Source organism: Pundamilia nyererei, unplaced genomic scaffold (assembly GCF_000239375.1).
Source record: "Pundamilia nyererei isolate P.nyererei 1_Seehausen unplaced genomic scaffold, PunNye1.0 scaffold00054, whole genome shotgun sequence".
Taxonomy (NCBI): domain Eukaryota; kingdom Metazoa; phylum Chordata; class Actinopteri; order Cichliformes; family Cichlidae; genus Pundamilia; species Pundamilia nyererei.
In genome coordinates this window covers 3,160,688-3,185,114 of record NW_005187455.1, presented here as the reverse complement: position 1 = coordinate 3,185,114, position 24,427 = coordinate 3,160,688, and the positions used below count along the sequence as shown (strand labels likewise).

Sequence of the window (24,427 nt, the reverse complement as noted above, 5' to 3'; positions counted from 1 at the left end):
AGCCATTACAAAGCTTATAAAGCCTGTTAACCTTTCAGCAGAAATTGAATACAAACTTTTAATATGAATCACACTGGCTGGACTACAATGAGACAGATAACCCAAACCATTTGTCACAAAAAAAGTATAATTATCTATTTTGATTCTGTTCAATCACCAAATGGGAAACAATGATGTATTTTCAATTCACAAGAAAATCTTTTTAGATGTTATTGCACTATGGGTGTCAGTTTAAAATAAACGTTTCACAAAAAGTGGTCTATGATCCTACCCTCCTATGTGTTAAACACAAACAGATCAGCAAAGCAGCTTAAGGGTCAGGGTCAAAGTGTAGTCAGTGTGTATGTTAGATCAGCGGTCCCCAACCCCTGGGCCTCGGACCGGTACCGGTCTGTGAGTCGTTTGGTACCAGGCCGCGAGAGTTGAGGCTCAGGTGTGAAATGTATAGTTTTCAAGGGTTTTATCGGTTTTCAGCGTTATTTTGTTATCATTTACTCGGTTTTCCTTGGTCTTTTCACGTGTGTCATGAATAAATTTTCTTTTTTTCGGTACCGGCACTGGTTTTATTTTGTTGTATTTATCCGCGACACCTTAAAGGCCGGTCCATGAAAATATTGTCGGGCATAAACCGGTCCGTGGCGCAAAAAAGGTTGGGGACCGCTGTGTTAGATGGTGAAGTGGGGACAATATTTGTCAATAAAATGTTCAGAATACTTTAGTAGGCTACATTAAGCTAGATCCTTAGGATTTTACCCTTGTAATTTTAAGTTTATATCTGTGTTATTCAGGTACTGTAGGTAAGATTTTCACAAAAATCCGCAATACTGAACACAGCTGGAGGTGTGAGTGTTGATAAAAAGTCTAATGATTGAAGGCGAATTAAGCGACGACTAACTCGAAATTGCGTAAAGCGCATAGTTCCTATTTGGGAGAGTAAAGGCAGGTAGACAGTTACGCCTAATATAAAACAGTGGACAGTATTTCCTGCTTTGCCCAGCTTTATAGCTTAGCTGCTTTTATGATAAAAAGAAAGGCTGGAAAGGTTCAGGCTAGGAAGTGAAGATGGGTGGGACATAACAGCGTAATACACTTGTGGTCTGTTTCTCGAAAAACACTATACAATTCTTATAGCAAATGGAAAACTTACTAGTAGTGGGTCTCCCTACAACTGTTGTTTCTAAGCTTAGTAAATAACACAAACCTTTCCTGTGTCCATGCAAACATGCGCTCATGTTAACTAAGTTTCAGCATTCTCAAATAATCGCAGATCACGCTATGTTTCCTTTAAAAAATGGCAATGCTAAATTATTACATATTAAAGCTCTATGTGCCATTTTCAAGTATATGATAAATATACAAGTGTGTTATTTCAGCCCCGGTTACCTCAGTGCAGAAATCTGGACTGGCTCTCGGTTCAAAGGGTCTGAGTCTCTGATCCTATGGGTATTACCCTAAGTGTTAAAAATAGACTTGTTTATAGTGCTAGTGTCAATATAGACTTAGATCAGTGCAAACAGGCAGCAATAGCATACGAAGCCCATTCTCTGTTCAAAGTCTACCACATAATTGTGGCTAATACTCACCAATTATTTCAATTTAGACAATTTGGATTTAGGTATTTTCCAGGTTTTTATGGTTGTTTCACAGCAAGCATAAAGTACCTGTTTAAAATTCTTGGGAATGTTGGGCAACTCTTAAAATTCTGTAAGTGCTTGTTTTTAGAGATGAGTAATTGGGGTTTGGGGGAAAATACAATTAATGGTCCAAACCTAAAACAGCTACCAACAGTGTCGGCACCAGAATGGTAAACAGTCTAACATGTTGGGATGACTTTTAGCTGTCTCCCCCAAACTGACACTTTACCTTTGCATCATCAGCTAACTATTTTTTATGTTGGGATTCTGAGTCTGAACATTTATTAAACTCACACTACAAATCCCCAAACAAGGCATCAGCGTGGCAGAAAAGCCAGAAAAGGATGAATGAAGCTTCCATCTTCCTGACACTGACAGAAAACAGGGAAGTTAAAGAAAAACAGAAATAAATATAAAGATCAGATCAAGTATTTCATACATCACAAACACAAGCAGCCGAGTCAGACTGGGTCCTTAACAGTAGTTCTGGCGATGCCAATCAGAACAGAACAGAACAGAAATCAATGATGCACTGCAATCTGTTGGAAGACAACGTCTTGGTCCCATCACCTAACACTAAACTCAGCAGGTTGAGTATGCATGCATGGCAATCTGGTGGTGCTAGTTTTGCTTACATATAGGCAGACAAAGGAGAGACAAACAAAAAGCAAAGGCCATATGCAGTAGAGCAAAATAAAGACCGTTTTTTGTTTGTTTGTTTTTTTGCTTCCCATTGGAGCTGAAGGAGGCAGGTAAAGTATGAATCTCAACAGGTTTTGGCTTCAGTGCACTCTGCAGAAACAGTAGAGCAATGGGCTACTTTTTGTGCAACAAACCGGCAACCACAGCTGCCCAAAGGTGATGTTTCCTTGAGTTGCTGGTGGTACAAATCCCTCATTCAGCAGTTAACTCTTCTGCAAAGGTATCCCATTTTAAAGAACTGTTGCACAAATTGTTTCCCGGCGCACTACTGTCCCCAGGATGTAATGCTACAGTAGCTATTCACACAAACACAATAACAAAATACACCAAAATACTTTTTGTCTCTGCTTCCTGACATAGGGCTGATTACACGAATCAGCAGACCCCATTAACGGAAACCATAAATAAAAGATTACAATATTAAACGTCTATGATAGGGGGATGATGGGAAATTTAAGAGATGAATATTAGAGGTCATTGTTATTTACAGGTGTTAAATTATTAAAAATGGCTTTTATCAGTTTCTGTGTTCTCTCTTAGTGTTCCTTTTGTGGCCTCGACGAATGGGACCTTTCAGCAGCTTCAAAAGTTGATGATGTCACAGCATTAAGACATCACGGCCTTCAAGGGCAGGTGACATCGTCTTGTCAAGAGTTGATGTTGTCCTGACAGAATTTCCTTCAGGGGTCCTCTGTTGTCTTGAGCAGCTCCATCAGTGCTCCCACAGCTCCAAAGTAACCCTGGAGCAAAAAGACAAGCACATAAATATATCTTATAGGCTTTTATCATGTAACCAACCAGTGGTTTGTTTCTGAGGGTAAATATAATGATTATAATTATTATAAACACATTAAGCAATCGCTTTAATTTAATAAAAGGACAGCCGTTTGCTCACCTCGTGTTCAAGGAAGAGAGCTCTTAGTTGGCCTTTGGACCAGTAGTCCATGGCATAAGCTAGCAGCTTGGTGGACACTGTGTTGATACGGAGGAAGTTCCCAACAAACACCACACGCTCAATTTTCTTATGAGAAAAAGAAGAAAATAATAATTTTAGAGAAACTGAGACCCAACAAACAAGAGTTTAAACAAGTAATTCACAAATTGTTCTGATAATGAAGAAAGGTCATTTCTAAACACTCCTGTCATCTTAGTAATGACTCATAAATAGCTACACATAAAAAATGTTAGGTTATGTTCTCTTTATCAAGAGTTCAGCCAATATACTTAATTTTTAGATCTAATATTTTTATAGGCTTTGAAAATCCTTTATTAGTGTGACACTAAAATTCTTACATATAACCTAACAAGGAATAATGAACTGCAGAGTTCTTATTTTTCTCCGCTCTGTCCCTGGACACGGTCACCAAAGTGATACTAAATCCCAGGTCTTTCATTTGGTGAAATAAAATATTTTAAAGGTAAATGTTTCTTATGACATTGACAGTTAATCCATGCCATGCAAATTTGATTAAAAACTGACTATAATAAAAGGCATATAATCTGCAAATATAGTAATAAAGAAAATATAAATAAAATAAAGGTTCTCTAGCACCACCACATGGTGGTGCTAGAGAACCAATAAACAAACACTGATGAAATCTGGTAGAATACCAAAGACACAAAAATCTTGAAAAACATCCTGCTGTGGTGTATGCAAGTATGTAATTCCTCCTGAAAATTTAGCAGGGTAACTTTGTGTTTGTCGATGTAGCTTAAACAGCACAATTCTTTGCCAATATAATGGTCAAATATAGGACTAAAATCCAGTTATCAAGATTTTTGTTTATGATAAAATGCGGGTCTTAATTTTATTACTAAGGCTTTCAGAAGTCATTTAAAAGAAACCCTCCATAACCCTATATATGCACGTTTTTCTTCGCTGCAGCTCTGCATGCAGTGATAGCCCTGTACAATGCTGCTTGATCGCCATGCCACAAGGCAACACTGTAAAGAAGCTCACAGCATGTAGAAATACTCCAGACTGGTCCTTTACTTCAGCTTTAGCTGCTATGGTTTTGGTTTTTAAATTAATTTTACAGTTGCCTATTAAAACTAATAAATTGTTGTCACATAGTACGAGTAACCCCAATCCCAGAATTGTTTTATAGCTTACAGCTGGCTATTTACAAAATATTACAACATAAGTGTGAAATCTGGTGATTTTGTTTTTGCCAGCAAAAAACCCCCCAAAACATAAGCATGATTTAAAATATAAACAAATCCAGCAACCTTACCAAAAAAAACCCCAAAACTTAAAATTAAGGAATATATTTGGACTTCTAAAAATACAAAAACAAAAAAACTAAACAAAAAAAAAAAGCTCCACCCCCCACCACCATGGACACACACAACAACAAAGAACTTTTCTTTTCTATTGTTAAATAGCTATAGCAAGCCATAAGATGTAACTTTTGAATGTGTTTGTAAAGAACAATTAGTTGATTTTATGTTTTTGGTAATCCTGAGTAGCCAGTAAAGAGTAGTTTAGGTGTAGGAGTGCCGATGGGTGATGCAATGACTAAATTCTGGTCTGGGTGTCTGTTTCTAAGAACTCAAAGAAACTATCTTAGAGGTTTATGAAACAGTAGATAAACTCATGCAAGTATCTGTATTACATAACCTTTATATGGCTGTTATGATTAGCTGGGTATAGTTGACTGATTCAGCATGTGTGTGTGTGTGTGTGTGTGTGTGTACCTCGTTGACTGCACACATGCGTGCTATGGATCCTATGTTATTAGTGATGGTGACCAGAGTGGCTCTGGCCAGGTCTTCCTTACTGATGCTGTCTCGCTTCTCTTTGCTCATCATGTGACCAAAACTATAAAAGAGACCATAAAAAAACCCAACATGTAAAAGACATTTTCCTCAAAGTCTGATTAACTCTTCACATTAAAAAAACCAAACAAACAAAAAACGGAAACAAAAAAAAAAGTGAACCCATAAATTATTTAAAAACCTTTTGAAGCAACTGTCACTGGGTGTTACATGTGTTTTTACAATGCTTTATGGATCAACTTTGGACCCAGAGCTGCAGGTTTACTGTATACATGGTAAATTCAGTTTAACATGAGCACAGTGTGTCTCTGTGTAAAATATTTATAACTAACTGTTCATTTATTGGTATGTTTTTGCTTTTTTTTTGCAATTAAACAATGTCCACACAATTTTGGATAATTTATCCTCTTATCTCATTGTGCTAAATGAGCAATTTATGTGAGCACATAAATCAGAGCTTTTAGCTCACTCATCAAGTTCCAAGGCAATTTCATCCACTTTACACAATTAGATTATTGATTAATCAGGTGTGCATTTTAGTGAGTAAATATCAGTTTAGGTTTTCCAGCTTTTAATCAGATTAAGATTTACTCTAGTGTTGTATCTGCATCTACAACGTGTTTTTTCCCCATTTTATTAATCTTTTATAGTTAAAATTAGGGCTGCTCAATATAACGATATATATCGGATGACGATATAAAAACATTGCTATCGTTTGTTTTGTGGTGTCGCAAAATAAACTGTTTACGGCAATATTTTTTCATCGTTTTGATGGTCACTGTAGTGGCTATATTAATTTCTTAAAGTTCTCTCTTTCTCTTATATTTAATATAACCACGCTACCGATGGACAAGTGCCTGTTTTTTATGCGTTGTCGTTAACAACGACGATGGTAAAACCCTCCATGTCTGCTTATTTATTTTCCACATAAACCTTTCACAATAAAGCTCAAGATCCTGTTGAGACTTTTCAAAATAAACTAAATCACGTGAAAGAGTATGCAGAGTATTTACGGATGAGAAAAAAGAGCCGTCAGGTGCTAAAAAATAAACCTTAGACTCAAACGTTAGAACAGGCTTTTCCCCGCAGCACGCCGTGTAATAAATACTCACAAAGAAAACCGCAGCCGTTACAACTTATGTCTAAAAATGTATAGTATCATGCATCGGTTAAAACATTCGACTCCAGGTACACAACACCCAGCTTGAAACACTTCACGCAAGTCGAGCTGCCCGAGATTCACAGAATTTTCAGAAAATTTTGAATTTTTGTGATTTATATCGTTATCGGACGATAGATGTCTTATATTGGGATATGAGATTTTGGTCATATCGCACAGCCCTAGTTACAATAACCAAATAGTATTTTAACAGTAAACAATGCAGTCCACCACAGATGCAGTGCAGCCAGCTGAAATAAGCTCCTATAACATCTCCTGTGACATCTACAAAAATTACAAGTGTTACATAAACAGTGTCATGTGAAACAGCATAACATTGTGAAAACTACAGTACACTCTTATTGCTTCCACAGAAATAAAGAGCAGACAGACTCTCCTAATCAAATGCAACAGATTAATTTTTTATAAATCATCTGCAGCTGTGATCACCTATATAAAAGCAGATGGTTTGCCAGTTTGCTGTTCTGGAGTGTTCAAGTTTGTTTTAACACACTGCCACAATATTCCTAGGAGTGGACATGCTAGAAACCTAAGAGCTACATCTCAGATTTTACAGGCCTCAGTTAGCATGTTAAAATTCACTACAATAAGAAAAAGACTGAACAAGTAGGTCAAATGTGAGGACATCCGTCTAACATTTAAAACGTGGCCCCAATTTGGACATGCAACTGGACAATGATCCCAAGCAAACAGAACACCTGAGAAATAAAACAATCAAGCTGTTGCAACGGCCCAGTCAAAGTCCAGACTTGGTGGGACAGGCCTCTTAATGTCAAGCAGATAGTCAGAGATAATGCTTACTTCATGTTAGTGCTTCTAAAGCTGGTTCTCCAAGCTACTAAATCATGAAATGCACTTAACTAAAATGTTCAGTTTCACATGAATTCACTGGTTTTCATTATCATGTCAGAAGCGAAGACACCGGACAACCAGACAAATACAAGATGTGCATCCTGGTCAAAGTTCAGTAATACAAACCAAACACAGCTCTGTTCATTGCATCACACTGTTCTATTTATTGTCTATTTTATAGTATGTATACAAACACTCCTGGGATCAGTCTGTATTTCATTGTACCGCTAAAAAACAAAAACAAGAAGCTTTAAATATAGAAAGAAAAAAAAGAGATGTTACCTGGATGCTACAGCAGAGCCCTGTAGACCAAATCGCTCGTAGTCTCCCCCATAGATATCTTTCACCAGTTTGTCCACATTTGTAGAGTCACCTTTGCTAGCCATTTCCAAAGCCTCCTCAAACGTCTCGCAGCCAGTGAGCAGACAGCAAAGCCCCAGGAATGTACCACCTCCCAGACTGAAGGGTGTAAACAACATAAATTATAGATCAAAGAAAAAGAAGGGAGAAAAATGCTACTGAAGTTTAACGAAGCAATTGAAATAGTGTGAACACTTTAACACTGACAGTACACAAAAAATGCCCATATCAACTCCAACCTTGGAACAAATGTCAAGTCCTAGGCCTAGTTTACTATGTTTTTATACTTTTATGTCTTTATTTAAACTCCATATTATTCATTTTATTTTTCTTTGCATCTTTGCATATGCTAGAGAATATTTTTAAACTGGCTATATAAATACATTCGATTAAAATATGCTACAAAATAAACACCTAGTTGGTGCCAGAATAAGTGAGGAGAAACAGAGCCAACACGAGACAGCTGTTTTGAAATAAAATACTTTATACAACATTAATGTATAAAGCCTTTGTGCCTCAACTAGCCCACACTACTCACACCCACAACAAGTGAATTCTGTTTGATCATGTTTCTCTTCCTGGAACAGTGCAATAGATTCAGATGGAGGCTGTACACACAAACACACATAAACACTGATGTCACGGTGAGTAGCTGCAATAAGACACACTTGCCATTTACAGAACAAGGAAGTAAAGAATGACCAGAGGTACACTGCGACAACAGCGACTGGCCATAGTTGAAAAGATTTGTTTATAAGGTCAAATATGATTTCACTGTATTACAGAATACTCAGGAGGCTGAGTAAATCCTAATATCATCAAAGGAAAAAACTCTTTGTACAACACATAATGGGTAGAAGTAACTTCAATTTCTTACAAATGTTTACAGTTCATTCTATGATCATATCTAGTTCTACTACTTTGTAAGTACTAAGGTACACAAGGTGATAATGAATATGACTGTCGCAACTCAAGCAACTGAGTCTGGCATATCTGCTAGATCTACTAAAGCCATAAAAGTGCCACCTTCACCTTTTGCACATACTCTTGAAAAATACTTCTCATGCAGAACTTCATGTTCAAAGAACACGGATGTAGGGCTTAAGAGGAGTTCACCACAACAACAAACAGCTGTAATCCTTCTGTTGTTTATTAGGTTGGAAATCACTTGGTTGAAACAGCACCTATTTTCTATCACTGGCACTTTTTCTTCCATAAATTTTGCTTCAAACAATGAGTTTATTTCACAGCCGGGTTATAGAAACATTTTTTTAACAAGTTTGTTAATGTGAAGAATAATGTGTATATTCTATTATTGAGTGAAAAATAAAAATAAACACTTTTTAATTATCTTAAAACTTATCTAATTTGAATTTTCAAAAATTATATTCATATTATTATATTCTTCCACTCTGCTTATAAATATTCTGTGTGCACCATTAAAGAGGTTCCCATTCTCCTCACCTGGTACCAGTCACCCGTTTGTAGTTGTTCTCTGAGTACACAGCCAGTATGGAGACTCCTGAGCCAATGTTGACCAGCAACATAGGAAAGGGGTTGTCCAAAGTGCAGGGCTTCTTCACACAGCTCTGGGTGTCTGATGGGTTCTGGAAGTAGTAGCACTCAGGGTGTCCGTTGAAGCCTACCCGATCGACAAACAGCAGACCACGAATCAAGCAGTCTAGCTCGTCCAGCTTAAGCAGCTCCAGGTCAGCCATCTGCTCACAAATGTAGGAGGTTTAAAACATTGATAAGGCACTACTTTATCTGCTAAATTGTTCCTGATTATTTAAAGTAAAACATTCCTTGAAACCCTTGATTTGTCAGTTGTATAGTATTAAAATGACTTTCAAAACCTCACTGAAAATGGTCTTTAAAAATTAAAAAGTTCCTTATCCAAATGCAGACTAGACTATCAACATTCCTATAAAAGTATACAATGTGGATTACTGTAAATTGGCATGATGGTAACGGCGTAAAAATTAAGAAGAAAACTGGTTGCTTGTAGAAAATAGTAGAGCCCAAGAACTATGGGCTATGACTTTTAGAGATAAAGAAAAAAAACATGAGTGTAGACGTGAGACATTAAAATATTTTAAAACACATTGGGGTTGAATTGATGACATTTAGCACAGTTTGTGCAGTGTCAGAGATTTCACTGATCCTGCTGAAGTGCAGACATGGTCAATGAACCTAGGTAAAAGGGTACTGTGAGGGAAGGCAAGAATTTCTGATGAAATTACATTGAAACACGATTCTGTAAACAAATGACTTAGATTTTTTGCACTTTTTGTCCCATTTATTCATCTATTAACCATTTTCTTGATTGTTTATCTAGAGTTTGAATTAACATATCAAAAATGGGCACCAAAGACAAAAAAAAAAAAAAGGCCCCTTCTGAAACCCTATATGCCACAAACTGATATTGACCTCCCTAGAAATGTAAATTCCCTTTGCTTGTTCTGTACAGGTGGTTACTCCTGTGTATTTCCAGCTACTTTTTCACTGCAACTTTTGAATGGATCAGTGAGAGACTAAAAGTCACCTCAATATAAGAAATAATCAAAACCTCAATAAAAGTAGTCACGACTACCAGCAAACTCCTGGAGAGAGACTGCTGAAACTATCAGAATGGACAAAGATGTAGAAAAATGGCATGCATTTTCAATTTCTCTTTGCTATTTGGGCTGATTGGGACCTGATGAATGTAAAAACAAAGAATTACCTGATTTTTTCTTTTTAACCTGATTTTTGTTTCTAAGAAAAATGAGATCCACATAAGAGGACATTCGTTTTAAATTTTGATAGAACAGTGGCAGTATAATGTCCTCGTAAGTGGATATCAGGCCCTTGTAGAGCAAAATTTAGTATTTTGGTCTTGACAACCAAAAATGTGATGTTCACATATGTGGACGCCAGGTCCTAGGAGGTAAAAAAAAACAAAAAAACAAATACTGTAAAATACTAGGACATGACCAAAATGTAATTAACACTTATTGCACCACGCAAAGTATGAATCCTTGCAATAGTGCTGGTTGCTTGCATTGGTTACGTCGTGGGCTGTATAAAGAGTCACTGCACAAAACTCTAAATCTGCCGTTATTTGCAAAGGTTAACCACCGTGAATTAATCTGTATATTTGAATTGACACAGATTTTCAGACATGAAGGATTTGTGTCTCCTCCCAATCTTGCACTGGGGAACTTTAACATGTTAGGCGAATGTGGTAACCACTACACCACATATCTATTTTCAATCAACTAAGTATTTGATTAATCAACTATTCACTGTAATTATGTCACAATGTTTAATCAGTACCACTGATACTGAGATGTTATCTCTGTATATACTGCACACTCACCATTCTGAACTCATTCTCAAACTTGTAAGCCCCGCCTCCAGTGGCACAGAGTGTTGTGTGCAAGCTAGAGAAGTTCTTATCCCGTCCCATCTGAATAAAGCGGGGCATGGCCTGTGTTGGGAAGCGAATGAAGTGCAGGTTTCCTGTCCTGCCGCACATGGTCATATTCCTCAGCTCCAGGTGAACGTCACGGACACCTGTTTTACCTGAATAAGGAAAGAATAATTTTACCATATGGTATTGCCTCCTGATTTGTGTTATGCTTTTAATTTCTTTTGAACACTCAAGTGACCCAAAAGCTGAATTTGAAGCTGATAACAAAATTCATCTCATAAATTGTAAAACTGTAAAATATATCAGTGAGAGATACCTATATCCATCTGCATGTGTAAATAGTCATACCATAGGCAACGTTTGAGGTGAGGTAGCGGCGGATTGACTTGAGGTTTTCCACTTCCTCCTGTTCTTCCTCTGCAGTTATATCGACTGGCTCAAAGTACACCAACTTGACCAAAGTCCCACCAATGTCCATACCAAACCAGGGGAAGGCTAGAGAAGGTAATGGAAAAGACAAGTAAACTGTTACTTTAAAAAGGAAAACAAGACATTATGCAGACATTTTTGCATAACATATTGAATTCTGGTTGTTATGCTAATAAAAAATAAATACAGGCCTATTTCCTTTGCAAATGATAAGGACATACCCCTGAACCATGATGTGCTCTAGACCAAAGCTGCATGAAATAAGCACCAGAGACTCAGAGTAATAATCCTTAATAGAAATCTATGGAAGAACTCAATAACGGCAAGGCATTTATCCCCCAATCCCTTTGCCAAAAGCCAATTAAAAGCTAAAGCAGGAAACATATGAGCCAACTGTGTTGCTGCACAGATACATGCAGTTGTGAATCATAACACTTTCAACTGTGATGTGATCATTATTATCCAAGTCTATGGATATCATAATAAAGGAATGAATAAAGGAAATGAAGCAAATTCCAGTAATTCTATCAATGGAGTTTATTACTAATGTCTCCCCGTTCATTTAGATAGGAGTTGCAAAATAACTGCCCAAAGGCAGTTACGATGTCCAAATTGCCAAGACAGTAATCTTGCTTCCAGGATGGTTTTAGTAGGAACACTGTACATCGAATGCTGCAAAAAAACAACAACACTCGAGCAAGGGGAAACAATCTGGACTTGATATTTTTGGGTAGAACACTGAGTTCAGCACAAAAAAATGAAAATCTTCCAGCACCACTGGCTAGGAAAAAAAGCTACCACAGCACAACAAGATTGCCATAGAAACAGTTACCACTCCCCATCATCTCCTGTTCGCTCGGTATCTCATACACTGTTCAGCCTCCTATTTTCTCTTTCCCTTAGCTTCTCCTCTCCTCTCCACCTCTCAGCCTTTATCACAGTCTCATACACACCATCCATCTTCCTTTCTCGACCTTTCCCACTTCCTCCCCTCCTCCATCTCCATCAGCATTCTCTCATTTGGAGTTTCTTGCCTTTCACCACACATTTTTCCTTTTTGTCCTTTCAGCTTTTTATTTTAGTGAACACCATCTTCTTCCAGCTTCATTCTCTTCCACTCCTCCTTATAGCTTTCCCTTGTTTCTCATCTGTCAGTCACTTTAATTAAATTAACATTTACATGGCCAGGATGACATAAGTGATACTGCAGGATGTTTTTAATTCACCACAAAGCAACGGATATTTGCCTGCAAAAACAATACATCAAATTGTATTCTTATTGATTTTTCTCAAGACATACAAAATGTATTTCTATTTTTAGAAGCTAACTGCATTGGCACTTCAGCAAAGAGAAAAGTTCTGGTTGAAATTTTGGTAAGAATGGTTTGATAACAAAATGAGGTTACACAAAGCTAAATGAGAGGAAAAACACTCGGCATACCTCAAGTTTAGTTTTAAGGTTTTGCTGCGCTGTAGAGAGGCAAGACAAATATGAAAAGGAAGGTTTCGCACATGACATTTAATACTGGCTGTATCATTTAGTGTGTAGTTGGGAACAATGGAAACCATGTGCTAGTGTTCAAGACAACCATGCTCACTTAAACTGTGTTGCTGTGGAAGGCAGCATTGAACAAAAGAATGTGTTGAAGCCAACCATTTAGTACATAACTGGTAAACAGCACACTGAGACAATATATAATGTCTTTCACATGTAAAAAAATCCTACAGAAACACAGATGACAAATGAAGCATGCTTCTATAACCCCTCGGCTGATCAGTTTATTATGAGATGTATGACCCAAACATTGACACTTGTGATGTGTCCTTACTTTATACATCAGCTTGATTTCCATTCTGAGCAATATATATTTCCCTGTAAATATAGAATAAGCAATTCAAGACTCCAGGCGTATAAACTTGGATTTGGTTCACTGAATACTGTTAGATGCTAAGAACACATTTTATTTTAAACCTTCAATGAGAGTAAATGTTGATCAGTAAGCTTCTCTACTGAAGCAGCTACCTCTGAATAGAAGTTCAGCATATGATTAATCACTTAACTGTAAAAAGAATGTGTCCCTGCAGTCATCAGTTTCCTATCAATTTCAAAAACTCTCAATAATAACACAAAGAATAAATAGTAAATACAACATTCATAAATAATTCATTAATTAACTGTTTCAAATCCAAGTAAATCAGACTTAGAACATTGATATATTTGACTCTTTACCTTCATGACAGTAGTAGTTAAACACTGAACTAATTTACCACCATTTGGACTTCAAAAGGTCAGCATGTGACTGTTCACTGCCCTCTCTGCGCCTTTACTGTGGCCCTTGCATGATGATCAAAGTGACTATTTCACAACTGACCAGTGAAGGGAACAGACTGAATGTCTGGCTTACTGAGGCAAAGTCCACTTTCAGCTAAGCTGAGGATTCCACTTCAGAGGATGATCACTTGTAAACACATACTTTATGATTTGTTAGCAATTAGTGTTAGCAACACAAGCATATGCACATGTGACCCTTGATCTAATGTTTATGGTAAATTATGTCAAACTGACATACTATACAGACAAAAGTATTGGGCCAAATGTCTTAATCTTTGAATTCAGGTGTTTTAAATCCACAGGTTTTATACACAGGTGTATAAAATTAGGCACCTAACAACGTAGTCTGCCTTTAAAAATGTTTGAGAAAGAATGTGTCGTTCTAAAGAGCTCACTGAATTCGAGTGTGGTACTGTAACAGGATGCCAAGATTGCAAAAACTAAGTTTGCTGCATGTCTTCCCTTGTAAAAATTCCACAATCAACTGTAAGTGGTATTATTGCAAAGTGCTAGGGTTTAGGAACCACAGCAACTCAGCCACAAAATGGCAGACCATAAAGACTTACAGAACAGGGTTGCTGTGAGCTGAGGATCTTAGTGTGTAAAAGTCACGAGTGCTCTGCTGACTCAATAACTATAGGGTTCCAAACCACCCTCTCAGAGTAAACATCAGCACAAAAACTGTGCACCAAGACTTCGTGGAATGGTTTTGGCCAAGCAGATCCTGTAGGGGGATGTGTCCTTATACGATACTGTTTACGGTTTGTCAGAAAAGTGAATGCGCAACAGTAACTTCAGTATTAATCTCTTTAGTATAACATCTCACTTTTGATGAAACTACGTCACAGTCTCCACTTTTACACCTACTAAAATCTACTTTCTTTTGAACACATAAAGGATAGGCTTTGTAAATGATATACCACTAATATTGCTTTTAATGTCAGCAAACTGTCATAACCAAAGGTTACTCAGGTTTCACATTATTTTTAATATCTATAAAATGATTTGCACAGAAGAATGTAAACTCGTGCAATACTTTTACACCTTTGTCTATTGAAAACTGAGCTAACTAATAGGAACCAAAACCAACTCTATGACTTTTAGCCCTGTTAAGGTTATCTGTTGATAACCCAACGCTACACCTGCTCCAACTCCACTACAGTGGCTAATGCCTTTCAGTCACCCACCACATTGTCTAGTGCACTTTTTTGCCACTGTGCCCTCTTACCCAGTGACCTTCTCTCATGTCTGTAAATAAGAACTGACAGACATTGATTTTCCAATGCCTGCTGTGGAAATCTCACCTGCTAGATTTTTAACTCAAACATCCCTCTTGTTGAGTGTGACACTAATGATTCTTAGATTCATTACTATCATTTTATCCTGCCAAACAAAGAGAATTTTTTTTTCTTTTTCTGGTTTTTTAATAAAGGAAATACATGCTTATAATAGAGACAGCAGCTCTCACCACTGAGATCAAGATTAATGGTTTAAAAGAGAAAGTAAAATTGCACAAGTATTATGGATTGTTACTAGCATTTCTGCCTTCCACCTTCGAAGAAATGAACCCACTCTGACAAAATGAAAGCTAGCCAGCCAGGGTAGATGACAGGGTCTGTCTCAAGTGACAGTCATGTTTTTCTCCATAATCCCAGCCAAAAAACAAACTCACAAGCAGTACATGACATTATTCAAATTCAGAATTTAAATTTATACAAACAAACATATTTATTTAACATTACACTGTAAAAATCATGAATTCCTCCCTGAGATAAAATTAAATTTTATCAATTTTGAGCTGCTTGGAGACTCTAACTATGTTAACATCACTGCTGTGACTTTTTATTGATCTGTGTGAAAACTACAAACTTCTTGTTTCCCTTTTTAGGGTTTTATGTTGTCATTGTGGAAATTCTTTAAACTACATTTAAGCCACAATAATAATGTTAGTAAGGAAGATGTCAGTTATGGTTCAGATGGTACAGCAGAGTGTCCACTAATTGCAAGCTTGGTGTTTCAAGCTCCAGCCCCTTCTGCTGATGTCATATGTCACTGACATCAGCAGCACTGAAATTGCTTGGCCCATTACATGGGCAGCCAAGTATCAGGCACAGCGCCTGCAACACTGGTGTTTGCCTTGAACAAGAGGCAAAAATCACAAATACATTGTAAGAGAAAACTGTAACCCTGTTTTGAAGCCTGTTGGCGATAATGTACAAAATGTAATGCCAAAATGCAATAATTGAAAATGACTTTGTCATTAAGACAAGATATTAAATGTTGAAAATGAGAAGTTGTGGCTTCCATTTGATTACATGATACTGCATTGCATTTATTTAACAAAACTAACTATTTGGGAACTGATTTGACCAATTTTCTTTCTTAATAAAGGATATGAGCTGCTCAGCAGTTCAGTTATACTTTTCATTTTGTAATGCTTTCAATAAGTGACAGGTCTACATTTCCAGCCGCAGTCTTTTATGAAAGATCCATGCTGTTGTATTACATGGAGAATTTAGTGTGGCATTATTCTTCTAAATAAGCCCTTTCTTGAAGAAGACACTGTTCCATAAAATATAAAATATTGTTCAGCATTAATGAAGCCTTCACAAATGTGCAAATTATCCGTACTATTTGACGCCTCATTCAGTCAGAAGTACTAGCTTTTCAACTTCAAGCTGATCACAAGTAGGAAAGGTCCCTCTACCCCTGGCCCAAAAAAACACAGCATCCATGATTTTTTTTTTTTTTTTTTTTAAAGCAAAAAAAATAAATCCCTTTTTAATTTGACAGACCACCCGGACAGTTTCCATACCACCTCAGTCTATCATAAATGTACTCAATCTTAGAGAGGATAAAAATTAAAAATTAAGCTTTACAGTTCTTCTGAGGTTGTGTCTAAAAGTGGGCTTTTAGGGCTTAGTGGACAGGGGAAAAAGAGGAAAGAGCAACAAAGGGACCTCTTTGGATTTCAATGAGGGATGCTACATTTTATTCAACAAGGCCACTACATCAATGGGAAACAGAACTAATAGAGCACAGGTAGTCATCAATCACCATCAATTTTGTGTGTGGAAATCAGAGGCTAAAAAGACTGTAAATCCAAAGTTTGGGGACATTAGATAGCAGAGATTAAAGTTGTTAGTAAATGCATTAAGGTTTGTAAAGCCCCTCTTGTTTTACCATTTCTCTTTGTTACTTTTGTGTTCTTTCAGTAACCTTTTGCACTGCCTATTTGACTTGGACTTCTTAAAAGAAGAGACCTGGTATGTCTTCAGGAACTTTGTAACTAAATAAAGCATAAATAAAAAATAAAGAATATCAAAGAGATATAAAGTTAACTAAACGCAAAAAATACTGTTTATACAAATGCTCCCTTCTGCCAGCTTGGCACAATAGGTCAAGACAGACTACCACCAACTTTTTCTAACATGTTAACATTGGCTGTGTTGGGACAAAGTTTCCACTTCATGAAAAATGCATTTCCTGACTGATATGTCACCGTTTTGTCCTGAGGGTGTCTTTATCTCCAACTTGCGAGGATGCTTTCCTGGGAGAAATGTTTTTAGCAAATAGGGCTGGGCCATATCATACCTTTCACGGTAATACCGGTATAATGTTGGGCAACGATAAGAAAATGAAATCTCGCGATAGAATATGGGTAAAACGCGCATGCACAGTGCCTTTGTTTTCATACGCACATGGCGGAAAAAGCATGGCGGTGACCGAGAATGAGAAGGGCGAAAGCGGAACGTTGAATGAAACACACGAATCAGAATTAGTACGACTTTGCTAAGCTACGAACCCGCACCACTTGATGGATTGTCGGAGCATTACGGCTACCGTAGGCAGGCCAATTTCCACTGGAAATGCCTTTTGGTTAAACTGTCAGCAAGGAATTTGCATTTGCACTGTTAAATTTTTATATAAGTTTAATGCACATAAAAAACAGCTGCTTGTTTAAGTTGTGGAGTTGTAAAGTATTTTGTCTAGTGTCAATTATATCATCAGTTATATAGTTATCGCAAATTTTCAAATGTATATTGTGATAAATATTTTTGGTCATATCGCCCTGCTCTATTAGCAAATATGAATTTATAGCCTAGTCATTTGAGTACTTTTTTTGTTATTGTTGAATTTCATGGACATGCCTGTGATAGACTGGCAGTCTGTCCAGGTTGTACCCTGCCCCCTCACACTATGATAGATGAGATAGGCTCCAGCACCACCAGAACCCTGAATTTGATAAGTTGAAGAAAATGGATGGTTGAGTGGATGGATTTCATTACATACTGAAACTTGATTCACTGCAAGGCAAATAGGAAAACTACTGTTAGCTGTTTCCATCACTCTTTTACTATTATGTAGAAAGTTATTTAAGGTATCCAAAGCATTTAAATCTCTCTACGAGTTGCTCTTTAGCAATTTCAGGGTCATCAAAAAACAAGTAGTCAGGAACACCTGACTTATTCAAGGCTTCAAAGAGCATACAGAGCCATATAACACAAACACACTTTGCCCAAGGTTGGGGCATGAAGACTGATTTGTGTAGATGTAGGTAAAAGGTCCTTGGCCTAACAAACACCGATATTGCACTGCATGTCCCCATGACATGCACAGATTTCATACACAGATTTCACATACACACACACTAACATACATATAACATTTCTCATTGCTTCACCTTTAAGCTCAGGTTTCAAAGAAGGGTTTGGTGTTTGTATGTGTGTGGAAGCAAATTATGTAAAAAGAAGAGGGAATGACACAAAAGTATTGCTTTTGCCCTGCATGACAAAAATGAGTGAGAGAGCCTAAAAAGGTACACTATTGCATACCCTAGACAATATATTTACTGTTAGTAATGACAGGGCATTACTTCAGGTCACAGATTACATCTTTTTTCATTTAAAAGATTTTAACACGTTACAATGCTAACCAGAGGTTGCCTTTTTTATATTCTGGGATGATGTAAACAGCCGTACGACGATAATAAGGATGTTTTGTTCTGGATATTCTAAAGTCTTAAGATTAAGAGTTTTACCATTATCTTCATCTCTTTTTGCATCCACTTTACTTTTACTATTACCTATTACCTACATATTATTATAGTTACAATTAGAGAAGTACCGCCATCACCTTCACTGTTACTGCTAACACTTAATTACATCCATCATTTCTCACACTTGAACTTTACTTAGATGTGTATTTTTATATCCAATACAACAACACAATCAATTTATTACTGAGAAATCTTTGTCATTATTTGAAGCATCATCTGCTGTTACCACATAGTCTGGTCTGTCTGGTTTCATGTTTCCTCATGGGCAGGCTGGCCTTGAGTCTGTCTTACCTCAATAAACAAAAGCCTGAGTATTTTTTTGTTATGTTCTCAACAAAAATGTATGTTAAAAATCTCATGGTTGACCACCAAATTTTTTTAAATAAAAGAAAAATCCTGGATTTAAATCTCAAGTATTCCCTTGTTCCAGATTCTGTACTGTAAGTATCAATTTGTGATATCACAGGAAATTACTTTTTTCATTGCAGACTATTCTTTGTGCAATTTATTTTGTATACCACAAATATAAAATACACACACACACACACCCTGGAAACAACTTATTTCTATTTTAAACCAGCTGCAGACCACTTTCTACCTGTATGTTGTTGATTGAGGCAGTGTACAAATTATGTGGTACAACCGGTCTGTGGGCTACTCTTCCTTGAGCTGTTACTGGTGTCAGCCAGCCAAAGAGAAGAGTAAAGTAATAGCATAAAAGAGCTGAAGTGAGGCCAAGTGTGTCCACTGCAGCCACTGTGTGTAATTTTCATACCTAATGTTTTTTATATTATATCTCTTTTTTTCCCTCACTTGTCCCATTCCTGTCAAACACCATTCTCTATTCTGGAACACTTGTCAACCAATCCGCTTTCAACCACTGCACAACATCATCAAAAACCAGCAATTTGCAGTTGGGATTTTGGGGGACTGCATGGGAGCAAGTTTTCATTGGGTGAATACCCCTTCAAGTGCGCTGGGACAATGGGGACATATATAGGCAAATAGCACTTTTCTACTCTTTAGAAATGGAAATCAGAAGACTTGTAGGACTCCACATAGTTTCAGCGTGGAGGAGAAGTTTCAGTCTGGAAAAGAAGTTTTGGTTGGTTTTTGGGTTTCATAGGTCAAGCACTTCCCGTTATCTGAATTTACATTATCTCTGAAACACCTTCCCAAATTTCCTAAACGTTTACTGAAACTCGTCATCATGTCTTAGTCACAATCCATTAAATAAGGCAATAGTAGAACACTGACTGAACCTGTGGCACACCTGGATGAACCTGTATCTCTTTATCACTGCAACTATGTTACTAAATTATGCTCAGGTTGAACAGGCTGACTCAAATGAGATTGAAACTGGGTATGACACTGTTACTTTTTCTGTCTGTCTGTTTTTTTCTGACATTAAATGAAAAAGTCACAACCTGAATATATCCAAAGACTATCAAGGGTTTCACTTGTGAGAATGCTTTTGAGACACTTCTATATATAAGATATATATGTTTTCTGTTACTAAAGTGGCAAAAATAAAATAAAAATGACAATTAGTGCACCCTTAATTAAGGGACATACACACAAATGCCAAAACAGTTTCAGGAAAACTTTGGTATGAGATCCTCACACTAATTTAACTAAGCTTAAAACATATTAAATTCAATTTTATTGAATTGCCAATTCACAATAAAAGTCACCTCAAGGTGCTTTACAGTGTAAACCCTACAATAATACAGAGGAAACCCCAACAATCAGATGGCCTTCTGAGTAAGCACTTGGTGACAGTGGGAAGGAAAACCTCACTTTTAATAGAAAGAATTCTCCAGTAGAACTTGGCTCAGGGAGGGACAACTATCTGCCACACCTGGTTGGGGTGAGAGCGACAGTGCACTTCAGTAATGGATGTAATTACTGTATATTTGTACTGTATTGAAACATTGTCTTCAACTTATATAACTTATACAAATACCTCTTTATGCCTGTTTGAACAAACAGGATAAAATCGTATGTGCTGGTTTAAAACTAAAAGGTCAAACTGAAACATTAACTAATATAAAACTGTGAAGACAAGTTTCTGCTTTGTTGTTAACTGCATGTGCTAACTGCTGCCAAGTTGCTTTTGGTGCAAATAAAGGGTACTACAGGCAGTGTTACCCGAAAGTAACCCCAGCCTTAAACCACTTCAAAAATCACACCCCCGAGGGAAACACATTCCAGGTTCAGCCCTCACTGAAGAAAAGCTTAGAAAGTTATCCGTTTGACAGAATGGCTGGCCTGCATCCAAGGATAACTCAACCATTAAGCAGAGCAGCTCTGACCGGACATTTCAAAGTTTACAGATGAAATAGTCCTTAATGTTGTAATCCGGGCTAATTCTGGTGTAGGTTCTTCTTCCCAGTGGCACCACTTCTCTTATGACTTATGCACCAGTTATCACAGAAAGCCAGATCAAGATGTGAAATATAAAAAGTATGTTATATTATTCTACAGTAACATTTTATCATGGTCATTTTCAGAATTTCTGATTAGTTTTTCTCATATCACTCACAGATACAAACCTCAATACATACTATACATCTGCAGGGGTACATCTAACCAAAAGAAGTTATTCTGTCTTATCTTTTTGAACTTGATTTTTCATCCTACAGAATAACAACTGATAATATTTATTCTCTGATAAGTCGTTCAAACAGATTGCAATGTCATTCTATAATAATAAAAACTTTTTTATGGGTTGATTTCTGTCCATCAGTGAGTAAAGTGTAGCAGTACTATAAAAATATTGTGACAAAGTAACAATGAAAGAACTTTAAATATCAGAGCATAATTAAATATATTTCAATACTCACATCACTTTTTAAAAAGATTGCAATGCATTAGAACAACATGTAACAGTTTTCTTAGTAAGCAAACAAAACCAAGCACTTATTAAAAATATGTGTACATATAGTGTATTTGAGATCTCATAAGGGAGGAGATTAATATAGAACAAGCTTGTAACAGGTTAAAGTGACAAAAAATCCACTGAAAACCAAGAATTATGTCATCAGCCTTTGTCTCTCCCAAATATTCTCTAACAGACTCACGCAATGCTGTCATGCTTACTTATAAACAAAGGCATTCAAAAGTCCATGTGGTCACTCCGCAAGCATCTCCACAGAGCAGTAACGAGATTTACCATGACAGCCACACTCAGCCATAACAAACCCAGTGGCTTTCACTGAATGCTTAAGTATGGCTGGGAATCAGCTGTGCACGACAGCATTACTGACTGCTATGTCCATGTAATTAAGAGTAATTCTACATATATTGTAATGCCTAGATATCCTCAGTACCAACAAATAAAATTAAACTAAAACTTACCAGGCTTCTTCTCATTTATGAGTTTCATAATGGTGTAATATATCGTCTCACGGTGTGAACAAAATAATAATAACAACAACTGAAAAACGTTAAAAACTGTATCTCCGCAGAAAGTCTTCAGTCCCGGAGATCAGAAAATACTTAGCTCGTTGAATAAAACGAGACTTTCACACATTCTCTGTTAAAACTTCCAACTTTACCCGGATGAACCTACTCCCATCATCAGAACATACTCGGTAAATAATGGGGCGGGACTGCTGCTCATTCGCCCTGACTCTTGTAGACAAGAGTCCAGTGCTTATTGGCTGCGGTAAACCAGGCCCACTTATCAGGAGCTTTTTCACCACCAGAAACCGACCAATCACAGCGTTCCAAATGCAACCTGAGGGTTCATTAAAAACAAAAGGGGGTCTCCCTGGCGACGGCAGGGCTTGAAGATTGGACAGAACAGTTCGAAACGCATTCTGATCGGACACCAGTATGATCTGAAGCAGATAACACAGTTATAATAAATTATTAATCGTTAACAATGAGGCAGAACTCGTGCTGAGTGACAGCGTTTCCATTCCTGTCATTGCAACACTGCACGATTGTGCAAACACCGGCCGGTTGGTATTGCATTTACCCGGCTCATGTTTGGCACAAATGACAGCAGATACAGAAAAATCATGTCAGAACGAAAAAAATCAACTTACGGGGTCTGTGTTTTCGCACCGACTCGGTCCTCCTCCGTAGTCTGCACCTCTTGGCCGGGGACCCGTTGCACTCTGCATCATCCCCGCGGTGCAGATGATGCATGTTTTCAAAAGTGCCGCTGCCGCTGGGTACGGTGCTTGAGCCGAATGCATTGCTGCTGCTGCTGCTGCTGCAACAGCTGCCGTTAGTGGCCACCATGACATGACTGTGAAAAACCTTCTGGCTCTGCCCATTGTTAACATGAAAGGGTCCCGAAGCTCCTTTCTTATCCACCATTGACTTGGCTTTATCCATGGCAGCAGCTACCCTAGCCGAACGTAGCTTAGCATCTGTGAGGGAAACAAAACGTAAGAGCCCCAGCCGCTAGCAGTGTCTATCCCGGCTACTTTAGCTTAGCCAGCTAATACTAGCCCGTCTTCCAACGTAACGAGGCAGTCTAGCGACCAGCTAGCGTCTAAATATAACGTATTTTAATCTAAAGTATGTGGCTAAATTGTGTCGTATATTTTACTATAATGTCCGTAAAAACAAAACTGCGAACAGCCGCTAAAATACAGTGTTTCCCTTGAGGTCACTCGCGGTCATTTCCCTAAACTGAGATCCTTGCAGGCAGCAGCAGCCGGCGCGCGCGTGTGTGTCGGTGGACTGCTACGTCACATCAGCTCCTCCAGTCAAGGCCTGAACCTGTTCACCTCCTCTAACCGGTTTCCTCTGCTTTTTGCAGGAGATGCACCGCAATTCTTCGCTTTAACACAGAGACATGCAAGAATGGACTCATTCCCCGTCGCCTTCGATGCAACAATGAACTGCGGCCGCTCCCTGCTGGTTTACTCTTCACTAAAGTCTACAGTACCACTCCGTGCAGCGGTGGGCGCTTTATTTATAAGCGTCGCCGTTGGCCGTCAGCCTCATTCCCCGTAGTCCTCTCCACGCGTGATGCGCGCACAAAGCTGCCAGTCAATGTATCAGTCATGAAAATGAACCGTAGTGACCCTGAAGTTGCATGCAAAAAAACGCACATCCAACTGAAAAATCTGTCTTTTGAGCAGTGTTTTTTGTTTGTTTATTTGTTTGTTTATTTTTTGCCGCAGAATAATTTAAAATCAGTATCTGATATTTTTTATTATTATGCCCCTCTTATAATCCATTTCCTACAAACTTTATTAAAAAAATAATCTATAATAAATAGCCAGAAAAAATCATTTACGTAAGACATTGGGGCAAAGAGAAAACAATGGACAGAACATTATATAATGAGCACGGTTCAGATAAGATACAAAGGTCAAACAGCAATATCAGCTTGAAAAAAGAAACTACAGACTAGAGCAACTAATACGGACGGCAAACCAGAAAGACGGTTTGTAAAGGTCTTAAAAGAAATGCATAAAATATCCCATTACAGACACATCACCACAAACTGATATCATTACGTGATAAATACAATGAAAGGTTTAAAATACATAAATAAAATATGCTACAATTGGACTCCCCATAATTTTAGAAGCCATACACAGAGCATTTAGAACAGTCTCAGTCACGTGTATATATTGATACAAGTTATAGCAGTCCCTCTTTCACTCTTTGAAATACTATAGTTACACTATAATTGAGACCACCATGCCACAATAAA

The 24,427-nt window shown here is 37.6% G+C and overlaps 1 protein-coding gene across 2 annotated transcripts; it reads right to left on the bottom strand.

Moving 5' to 3' along the window:
- Positions 1-623: 623 nt before the first annotated feature.
- Positions 624-23,720, bottom strand: pank1a (pantothenate kinase 1a). Of its 2 annotated transcripts, none has more exons than XM_005733740.1 (8): positions 22,797-23,720; positions 11,270-11,416; positions 10,868-11,073; positions 8,971-9,224; positions 7,429-7,605; positions 5,034-5,157; positions 3,232-3,357; positions 624-3,076 (listed from the first exon to the last, which is right to left on the bottom strand). In XM_005733740.1, exons 1-8 carry the CDS (start codon positions 23,089-23,091, stop codon positions 3,017-3,019), a joined length of 1,389 nt encoding a protein of 462 aa, XP_005733797.1. In that variant the 5' UTR covers positions 23,092-23,720; the 3' UTR covers positions 624-3,016. The 2 variants fall into 2 exon arrangements, with proteins under 2 accessions (XP_005733797.1, XP_005733798.1); XM_005733741.1 differs by lacking the exon at positions 22,797-23,720 and adding an exon at positions 22,102-22,431.
- Between the last annotated feature and the right edge of the window lie 707 nt (positions 23,721-24,427).